Source organism: Zalophus californianus, chromosome 7 (genome assembly GCF_009762305.2).
Source record: "Zalophus californianus isolate mZalCal1 chromosome 7, mZalCal1.pri.v2, whole genome shotgun sequence".
In the NCBI taxonomy this organism is placed as follows: Eukaryota; Metazoa; Chordata; class Mammalia; order Carnivora; family Otariidae; genus Zalophus; species Zalophus californianus.
The window spans coordinates 17,120,037-17,130,854 of record NC_045601.1 but is presented as its reverse complement, the minus strand read 5'-3'; the positions used below and the strand labels follow the sequence as shown (position 1 = coordinate 17,130,854).

General features: G+C 54.7%; 1 protein-coding gene across 2 annotated transcripts in view; it reads right to left on the bottom strand.

The window, feature by feature from the left end:
- Positions 1-376: 376 nt before the first annotated feature.
- Positions 377-10,818, bottom strand: part of ZC3H12D (zinc finger CCCH-type containing 12D) — a 28,144-nt gene continuing 17,702 nt past the window's right edge. For both annotated transcript variants that reach the window (XM_027603645.2, XM_027603646.2), the window contains 4 exons: positions 10,499-10,638; positions 8,008-8,242; positions 4,834-4,940; positions 377-3,744 (listed from right to left, as the gene is read on the bottom strand). In XM_027603645.2, coding sequence (XP_027459446.1) covers positions 2,915-3,744; positions 4,834-4,940; positions 8,008-8,242; positions 10,499-10,638 — 1,312 coding nt within the window. In that variant the 3' untranslated portion in view covers positions 377-2,914. The remainder of the gene's footprint in view (positions 3,745-4,833; positions 4,941-8,007; positions 8,243-10,498; positions 10,639-10,818) is intronic.

The window sequence follows — 10,818 nt, the reverse complement described above, 5'->3', positions numbered from 1 at the left end:
AATGTTCTCTGGCTTGTCCCTTTGGTAACTCCACACAGGGCAGCTTCATGGGCAGGAGGCAGTCCCACAGGACCTCTCCACCTAGAAGGACCCCAGGCTTGGCTGAATTCTGTGCTATCAACTATCTTGGCCCTGCATTTTAATTTTACACAGGGCCCCACAAGTTATGTAGCTGGTCTTGGCCCCGTGCATTTGCTCACGGTGGGATTTGTGATTTCAAGCAGTTGCTCCAGCTCCCAGAGCCCCCTCCCCTACCCCCATCCCTTCATGCCTCTTCCCCTCCCCCTGACCATGACCATGCTCTTCTCCCTGCAGGGACTGTTGTCCCAGACACAGGGAGCTGTCCCTGCGCCAGCTGGCAGTCGGCTCATTGCTCCCCGACGTGAGTTCTAGGTAAAATCTGGAGGGCTGGGCTTTGTTTTATCTGGAACAATGTGGACATGAATGGCTCTTCTTGCTTCTACCCCCTTAGCCTCTAATATTCTGTGGTTCTGCCTCAAACTACCTTCCAGAGGCTTCTGGGAAAGCTGCACCAGCAAAAACACGGCCCAGCACCCGGCTCCTCAGGTTTGAGCAATCGAGGATGCTGGTGCAGGTTGACACAAGAAGAGTGGCTTTTATGCGATTGCTTTGTGGTTCTGTAATGAGGATTTTAACAGTCTAGCAAACAGACAAGCAGCCCGTGTCCTTGGGAACAGCCTGCTGAGCATCTAACAAAGGCATGTCCTCGCCTTGGGCTCACTGCTGCCCCTGGAAAAGGTGAATTCTAGCCTCCTCACCCCCAAGAGAGGAGTAAGACCACATAAAGCAGCCATAACATCAGTCTTCACACCCACAATATTTAATGTGAAAACCTGACCTACGGGGAGAAGCCGACATGGGAGAAAATGATATGCAATTTAGCAATAGAGAGCCCCAGGCGTGGATAAAAGTGATTTATTTTTGGATCATGGTAACAGTTATGCAACCAGGAACATTTCACTCACCCGTCCGTCCATGTTTTGTGTCATAAAGACATACCAAGACTTTGGAAAAGATTCCAAAGGGGATTACACTGAAATGTGCTGTCTCTTCACTTGTTTTGTGCTTGTCTTAATCACAGTGAACCAAATAAAATAGCTTTACAGCTTACTAAAACTCAAACTTGTCCTCAAAGGAAGCAGTTTAAACATTTCCAACTGTAAGTCAGCCCGTACAACGATACCACATCAGGAGACAGATCAGAGAGACAAAAGCAGCTCTAACATAAAGCCTGTCTTGCCAAAAGAAAAGAAAAACAAAAACAAAAACACCAGAAGGGAAATCCAATTTATCTAGAAAGAGTGGACCCTCTTCAGGACTGAGGTCCCAAAACAGTAAGATACAACTGTGCGTGCAGTGTCCTCTTTGGAAAAACAGGGGTAAAGAACAGATCTGGCTGAAGCACGTTAAGAGGCTGGTTTAAAAAGACGATCGTGGTCCCTGGGAGACACAACATCACTCTATCTCTACTGCAGCACTTACCACGAATTAGAGGGCTGGAAGCGGACTCTCCCAGGGGCGCATCCTGGTCTGTGCCAAAAATGCACACAGTGGAGTGATGTGCTGAGAAGAGCTTCCCTTTGCACTCACCAGTCTGCAGGCAACTTGGCGGGGTTGGGAGCTGATTTTCCACTGGGAGGTGCCTCACACTCTCCCTGATGGCCCGGCCACCAAGGGCCCTCATGAGCAAATGAGCCAAGACCTGGACAGCTGGACTTGTAACCTGGAGTGAATGTGGATGCCCCCTAGAGATGACGGGACCCCCAGAGGACGCAGGGTCCACACTCTGGAAGGATGGTCTCATTTCTTGCCCATTGCAAGTGGGTGGGTCCCTTTGTCCCGAAAACTCAAAGCAGTAGCTGGGTGGAAGAAACAGCAGTGGTGGACGGGGGCAATAAACCTCCATGATGGAGGCTCATCTCAGCTCTTCACTGACCCACCTCGAGGTTTCTGGGCACAAGTCCTGACTCACTGGGCCCTGGCTTACGTGCGAGGTGTGGCTTAGAAAGCTCAGCCAGTAGAGCCGCTGTGTTGGAAAATGCCCTGATGGACGGCTGAAAAACATGGATGCTTAGCCCTGAGTCAAGTGTGTGTGTGTGTGTGTGTGTGTGTGTGTGTGTGTGTGTGTGTGTGTGTGTGTGTGTGTGTGTAGGGCGTGAAGGCCCTAAGGGCAGACCTTCAGGACACCGTGCCCCTGCCCCGCCCCCACAGACCAGCACAGCCACACAATCTCAGAGCACAAGGACAATTCTAGGTTCCTCTCATGAGGTAAGAAACAGCTCATATGAAAACTTCCAGATGCCAAAACTTCCATCAACTGACTACATATTTCAAATGTGATTTGATACAATAAAATTCAAGGCCATTTACCAGGATTTTTCAAACTTTTGCCCACGACCCACAGCAAGTTTCCATGGCTACCAAGGGTCAATAGATGCACCCACTGGTAGCTAACAAACAGGAGTTTCATACCTAGCTTGATGAGGTGGAGTAGGCTCTGAGATTTCCCATGCCACTCTTTCTGGTTTGACCCATTAAATTGCTCCTGTGACCCACTTGTGGATCCCAACTGCAGCTTGACAAAACAGCCATGGAATGTTCTGGACAAACCCTTGGAGCCATCATGGGAGCAAAGTCTTCCAGACATAAGAGATCACTCCCTCCACGGAAGGCGCCAACCTTACTGACCTCCAGCAGCTAGCCCTGCAGGGTCAGTGAGGATCATCAAGTGCCACCATGGGCCTGGCTGAGGGGGAGGAAGCTGGCTTCCCTGACCATCTTTAAAGAAAAGGGGGCTGCAAAGTGGCTCGCCCCAGGAGCAGGCTGACAACCCTCCCTGCCCAAGTGGCAAGGCAAGACTGGGACATCACTTGCGGTGGCTTGGACGAGTTCCTTAGGATTTTTCCACAGGCGCACCACACCTTTGGAATTTCTGGATGAGCAGGATGAGCCTGGTGACGTCGGAGAGCGCGGGGAATAGGGCCATGACGCTGTCCACCTGGTGGGGCGGGAAGATGCTGCAGAGCGCGATGCGCGCTCGGGCGCGCGCGTCCACCTTGCCGGGAGCGGAGGGAGGCGGGGGCCCCGAAGGTCCCCCGAAGGCGCCGTCGCCGCAGCCGCATTTCGCCCAGGCCGAGCAGCCCGGGAACCGGTCGGCCGCTGGTGGGAGGGCGCGCGCGTCGGCGGGCCGTCGGCGCTGGGGGAGCAGGTCACTGTGCTGGGCCCCGGGGCCGTGCCCCCCGCGCGGCCGGACCGGCGGGCCGGGCGGGCCCTGGGGGCTCGGGAGGCCGCGCAGGGCTGCCGGGGTCGGCGAGGCCCCCGGCGCCACCCAGTCCGGACGGCGCGGCCGGGGCGTGAGGCCGGCGTCCAGGGGGGGTGGACCGAGGAGCCCCGGGTCGTCGCTGAAGGCGAGCCGCGAGAAGCTGCCTTCGAGCGCCGCCACGTCGGCCGCCGGCCGCGCCGAGGGCAGGCTGCACGCGCCGGGCTCCGGGGCCCTCAGCCAGGCCGCGGCGGGAGCGCCCCGGGGGCCGCCCTGCCCTGCCCCGGCCGCCGCCGTCGCCGCCGCCGCCGCCCGCCCGCTGCGCCGCCGCTCCTCCGCTCCGCCTCCCACGCCCCGCCAAGCCCGCGTTTGCGCGCGAAGCTCGTCGGCCACCGCCAGCGGCGCCAGGTGCGGCCTCTCCGGGTGGTAGAACTTGCACTTGACGCCGTAGGTGCATTTCTTGCCTGGAAGGGTGGGGGCAGGGGGAGAGGGCGGCGTGAGACTGGCCGGGAGGGGCTGTGCGGGGCTGCGGTGTGGTGAGTGCGCGAGCCTTCTTGGAGATTCCTCCAGCTGGGGCAGGACGAGGTGGGGAGAAGTGCTCCGGGGCCGGGTTAGAGGGGTGAGGGTGTGGTACGCCCCGCCCCGTGGCGTAGGGCGCTGGACCCAGATTGGCGGTATGGAAACTCCCTTTGGCCAGGAACTGAGACCAAACCTCTAGATCCAATGACCTTTGACCTCCACTTCCCCAGGGACCCTGTGGATATAGGGCCAGCCTTGGGGATAGGGTGGGGAGCAGGTGCTCACGGCATAGGACTGCACCTCCGTTCTGCCTCGGTTTCCACCATTGGCCTCATTCCTTCTGCTAACCATTGCCCTCTCCCTACAGGCTGTTCTAACAGAGGTGACCATGTGATTTATCAGCCAAACCTGGACCCTGCTGAGAGCGGAAGCAAGATGAGCCAACCTGACCGTATGTGTGGTCACCTTGATTCTAACAAGAAATGACTGAAGATCACCTAAGGTTTTTTTAAACTTCTATGGACACAAGAAACAAGACCTGGGGATGTTAAACAAACAACAAACAAACTCGCCAAGGCAAGTTAGGCAAAGAGCTGGCTAGAAGTGCTGTGGGATAAAGCCCTTAATTCTTAAAGGATAGCACTGACCAAAGTCCGTGAACAGATGGGGGTGGAGGGACGGTGGGGCACGACGCAGACTCGAGGTCCCAGAGTGACCTCCGCCAGGTGAAGGGATGGAGGAGGAGAAGCTTGGGGTACACACAGCCTCTGGGCTTCCTGGATACGCTTTGCCCTGCACGTGACCCCTGCCTGTGGCCCTCGCAAAGGCTCCCGCGCCAACAAGCATCCAGGATGTCAGTTCATCCTCATAATAACCCTGTCAGCCCGTGCGGGCCAGAGAGGTTAAATTAGCTCTCCAGTGTAACACAGCGAGTTGGGAGCGGAACCCGCACTAGAACCCAGGCTGCTGACTCCACCCTGTGCTGCCCCGAATGGGACCTGACCCGGGATCATGGGGCGTGGGGTGCTACCCACCATAGGGGCAGTGCTGCCAGGATGGCTCCGGGGGCTTCGGCTTCCTGCTCAGGAAGTTGCTCAGCGTGGGTCCCCGGCGGCCCAGGGGGTCATCAGGAGGCATGAACCTGTAAACAAGCACAAGGGGGCAACTGCAGGACCCATAGACTCTCACCCCTGGCACCTGCACGGGGAGCAGGCCCAAGCCAGCCGGTGCAAGAATGGCAGCCCCGGGCATTGCGTTGGCCTGGGCTGCCCGTGCAAGGCCCCTTCTCCCACCTGGGGGCTGTAGCATCTGAGAGCCGTATCACCCTTCCTTCTCATGGACCCCGGGAGGGGCAGAGCGTGGATCCCAGGAGAGCCGCCGCAGACCTCTTGGGGAGCTCCTCCAGCAGCGGCAGAATCACCTAGCGACACCTTTCAGAATGCAGGCTCCTGGCTTCACACAAGTCCTGCTTAATCAGACACTCAGGTGGTTCAGGAGTCTGCGTGTAACAACTTTCCAGGTGATTTTTACCCACTAAAATGGAAGCATCTTTGCTCTGGGACTCCCCTGGGCCCTGATCTGAAAGCGACTCTAAACTGCTTTCCCACTGTCCTCAGCAGAAGGGCCGAGACCTCCAAGGGGCTACAAACAGCCCTGGGCCTGTGAGCCCCCTTACTCAGATCCCACTTCTCCCGTGTTGCCCCACAGCTCTGGACATATGCCGGTGGGGGATTAATCTTAATAGAGCTTTGAAATGCCAGCCGGGGAGCCAGTGAAGGAGCAGATCCCAGGTGTGGCAGGCGCACAGAGCCTCAGTATAGGCCCAGCCCCTCCTCTGCAAACCCAGGAGCCTCTGGGTTTTGTCTCAGCTTGTGGGGCCGCCTGACCCCAGCCCTGTTCTCGGATGATACCACCCTGCCCCCTCTCTGCCCCTTCCCGTCTCCCTGGCATGCAGTCTCACAAGGAAGGGCATGCATCCTCAGTGTTGCCCACAGCTCAGAGGGGCAAACATTCCTTGGAAGGAAAACTCCCCTCCTTTAGTGTCATCCATTTTTTTATATGAATAGTTTTATTCCCAGGAGGTACTTCCAGGTCATACAAAGGTTCCGCTAGAGGAGCTGTGGATCCCAAATGGGGGGGAGGGGGGCCTGTTTTTAATGGGTTGGCGTCCCTCTGAGAGTCAAGGGTCATACTGAGTCCCACCATGCAGACCATATACCCTAGGCCAGCCCAGAACCGGGCAATCCCCAGTCCCGGGCAGCCTCTGGGGCTCAGATCCCAGTTCCACAGCCAGCTTCTCGGACTCAGGCCCTGACCAAGAATCTTGGGGAGCCGCCCACTGCAGTTATTAGAGGTTCCCAAAGGCTTCACCTCCTGCTCTCCGCCAGGCTTCGGCCATGGCGAGCTGGGCCAAGAGAGCCCTATGGACGTGCCCAGGGCACTGGGGCATGTGTCCTCGCCCACAGGCAGGCAGGCTCTGCCTTCTGGCAGCCGGAGGACCTTCTGGCAGGCCCTTAGCAGAGGCCAGTGCGTCAAAAGGACTTGGCCAGAGCCCCAGGCTGTTGCCAGGCCAAAGGCAGCCATGATCCATCAGACCTCAGGATTTTCTGGAACCCACTGTTATCAGACTTGCCAGATTTCTCTGGGCCTGAGCTGGACAGAGGGAACCACTAGCGCTGAGTATGGGGACATGACCATGGGGCTACTGGGGGGTAGCTGCTTGCAAGCATCTGTCCTGGGGCTTAGGAGGGTGGGAGTGGGGGCAGGCATGTCCTGCAGTGGCCTGAAAGTACCTGTTACCGCTTACGGGGTACAGTTCTCCCTAGCCCTCACAACCACCACAGACCAAGTATGGTTAATCCGAGTATGGTTAACTCAAGGTGAAGAACATTGAGTTGGGTGAGATTGAAGGATTTCCCCCATGACACCCAGCCCACGAAGGGCAGAGCCTCCATTTGAAACCTCATCTGCTGTCTCCAAAGCCCTAGCTCTTTGTAGCACACCGCACTGCCTCCCGGGCTTCAAGGTCAGGAGCTGGTCTGCTGCAGGCAAGCGGCCTGACCCAGCTGATCTGTCACCTCTCTCCCCATTCTCCCTTCCCCAGGGCCACAGTCACTCCCTCACGGGTGCACTCACTCACTCGTTCATCTACAACTAGTTCTTGAGGGCCTGTGATGTGCCAGGCATGCTGGGCCATGGCAGACAAGATGATACAGGCCCTGGCCTCACAGAGTTGGGAGCTGCTCTTAAACCACATTTCTAAAGGCCAGTCCTAGAACCCAGAAGGAGGATGAAGCTGTCATTGCCTGGAACAGACACTGAAGTGGGAGTGATGTCCCAGCTTGCTGTGCCCTCCCCACCCCAGCCCACCCTAGGCCAGCCTCAGACCCATGCCTGCCTTGCTGGGCTCCTGGCCTTTCTTTGCCTTTAGCACACCTGGGGACGTCTGCCTTCCTTCCTCCCCACCTTAGCTCCATCCGGGAGCCCTTGCCCAGCACCTGCTAACTGGTTCGCACCTTGTGTCCCTGACATCGCCCTCCCCCAGCTATAGCTGGTTGGTTCAGGGCAGACCTGACCCAGGGGAACCAACCTAGGGGACAGAAGAACCAACTTGATTCTCTTGAAAATTTCAACCAACAGGTATTGAGACAGACTCAGTTCCGAGATCTTCACAACCCCAGAGAAAAAATGAGTGCCATATGTAATTCAAAACTTAAAGAAAAAAGACATAAACATAAAATAAGTGAACGGAAGTGCAAGGAAGTTCAGATTTTCCCCATGATGCCTGTTTCAGTGCTCTTGCTTGCAGTAGTAAATACTTTAAAAATAAAAGCAACATGTCAGTGGTGCCCCAGCTCATGCTTTGCCCACCTGCAGGCAACTACTCAGTGCCAGGTCAAATACGTGTGGGCATGGGGACAGAAAGGTCACGGACAGCTGGGACAAAATAGCCCTGTTGGGGAAAGGTAGTCAGGAAAGAGAGGAGACGCAGAGGGACAGGGAGAGATTATGCGGCCCCGGGGGGCAGAGTGGGTGACTTCGGGTGGCCTCCGCCTCCAGGGCTGGGTGCCCTTTGCTTTGGCGTGGTGTGCCCGTGACTGCAAGCCCCGCCCCCTCCCTGGGCTTAGGCTGGATGGAGTGGCTTTCTGCCGGTCACCCCAGCCCGCCCCCCCCCCCCGCCAGCCAGGACCCCCTGTGCCGCCACATACCGATCGTTGACGAAGGAGAACATGAGCAGCCTCTGCTCGATGAACCACTTCCACTCGGGGTTCTCGCTCTGAAGGTCGCGGTAATTGTCGTTAGAGACGATGACGCCGTCCAGCTCGTAGGCCACCTTCACGATGTAGCGGTCGTCGTAGCAGACCACCCGCTTGCCGTTCACCTTGCGGGACGGGGTGTACACGAGCACCGCCTGCTTCTCCAGCACCTCCAGCACGTGCTGCTCTGGGGGCCACAGGGCGGGCGGGAGACGGGATGCAGCGACTTCCTTCCGGGGCAGGGCCCCAGCCCCGAAAGCCACGCCCAGCACGCTCGGCCGCTCCCTCCTCCCCCAGCCACGGCCCAGCCTGGCAGATGAGGAACAGGGAGGTCTTGAGAGGCACGTGCCAGCAAACTGGGGTCAAGAGGACCTGACCCTCCTCCCTCTCTGAACACCAGATTTTAAATTTCCTATAAAACCAGGAGGGCAACTCCTCCTCCACGTCCTCGGTGTCTATGAGTAGACTGGCTAAGCTCACGTGGGCGACAGCTCCCAAGCAGAGTAGTGAGGAGGCCCCCGTGCATCACGTACCACAAGGGAGCTAAAATCCACATCCCTGGCAAGTCTACTCCTGCACCTTAGCTGTGCTTTGGGAGGCAGGCAAAAAGAAATCCCTTGTACCGCTAACAGGTACTCAGAACTTGGAAGCGCATCAGTATATTCTTCACAAATGGTTTCTTCCCTCAAGTCGACATCCATTCCTCCATGACATGGTGTCCAGACTTTTAAAAAGTACACAATGCATTGAGGGTACAAAGGGTACTTTTTAAAGCCCACCTATGCAGCACTCCCTTAGAGAAATCGCACGTGGCCATGCTCCCGTGGGCCCCTCCACTTTGCTGCTTCCCTCAACGTAGCCCAATGTTTAGAACTCTGTTTATAATTCCCTTCCTTTCATTTAAAAAAAATGTGCATGTAACCATCCCCCAAAACGGCTATTTTCAATGTGATTAGGACCCTCTAGACTTTACACCAATGGGATCGTGTGCACATATTCTCGTGCACCTTGCTTTCTTCCTTTAAACGTTGTGTCGGGGCGGTTGGGCCATGTACATAGGTTCACTGCTGTCGGTTCTGCATGTTAGTCTCCCGGGGACAGACGTACAAGGATTTCTCTAGGGACTACCTATAAGAGCGCTGTTGCTGAGTTGTAGGGAAAGGCACTTTCTAAGACAATGCCGAATTGTTTTCCAAAGTGAGTATATTAAGTTACTACCCAACACAGCATTTTAGAAGACCTCCTCAATGCTTGGCATTTTCAGGTTTCTGAATTTTTGCCAATCTGGTGGGTGTACAGTGGCCTCTTATTGTGGTTTTATTTTGCATTTCTTTGGATACTAATGAGACTGAGCATCTTTTCGTATGTTTATTGGCCATTTATGTTTTCTCTTCGGTGAAAGGCCTATTCATGCTTTAGTTAATCTTTCTGTTGGTCCTTTGTCTTTGTCTTATTAATTTGGAGAAGCTCTCTATAGATTCTGGACAGTTAATCCTTCATCAGGAATGTGTGATGGATGGCCTCTCCCAGTTCAAGGCTTGTCTTTTCATTTTTTTTTTTTTTTGTTTTCGTGGTATCCACTAATGAACAGAAGCTTTTATTTTAATGCAGTCAAATTTATGAATCTTTGCCCTGAAGCTTTGCACTTGTTGTGACTTGTTTACAAATTCCTTCCCTACCCCAAAGTGATTTCCCTACCCATTACCCATACTACATTTACATATTACACAACTGTTGAGAGCCACCATTCCCCATGTTCAGACAGTAAAGAATGATTTGGGGTGACCGGTTCCTGGTAGAGAACTGAACACAAGTATTTATCCCCGCTTCCTTCTCATGATTGGATTGAAGTGGCAGTGAAGATGCACACAACAGGGAGGGGGTCCATAATCACATTAAAACGGGCCAAGGAATAGCAGCAAACCCAGGAAAACAGCAATGAAACCAGGAGAGGAGCAAACCCAAGAAACCATATTGACCCCATAGCCCATAGGGAGCCACAGCCCAGAATGTGTGTAGAAGGTTGAAGTGGCGCCTGGGTGGCTCAGTCGGTTGAGCGTCTGCCTTCAGCTCAGGTTATGATCTCAGGGTCCTGGGATCGAGCTCTGCGTCAGGCTCCCTGCTCAGCAGGGAATTGTTTCTCCCTCTCCCTCTGCACACAGTAATTTTGGGGACTTAATCATTCACACTAAAAGACAAAATAATTTTTTTATTCATCTATTCAACAACTATGTACTGAGCACCTACTATACGCCAGACATGCTGGGTGCTGGTGTGATGGCAGTGAATACCTATAATCAGTGCTTTCAAGGAGCTTATAGTCCAGTGAGAAAGACAGACATTATCACACAAATAGCTAAGTAGATAACTGACGATAATTGTCAGGAGCACTAGCAAGGAAAGGTGTATAGAACTTCTTGAGCATATCTCTGCTCCAGCCTACCTCTAATAGGGGTGTCGGATCTTGGTGGGTCTTTCCTCCAGGATGGGACAAAAACTTTGATGTAGGTGTGTCCTCTGTCCCTGAACCAGTCCACAGCCAGCTGGATTCCCCGGCACGAGAAGGCTTCTTTATTTCCATGGCTACAAGGGGAAAACACAGAAATCTGTAGAGTCACAGGAAGGGTTCCTGAAGGGTGATTTCCCCTGGGAATATCCTGAATCACAGTCTCCTAATCAAAGGGAATCAGGAAAATCTGCATTTTAAAAATAGTTCATTCTTTGCAAAAAACATATCCCTTAACCTGCACCATGCAGCTTGCG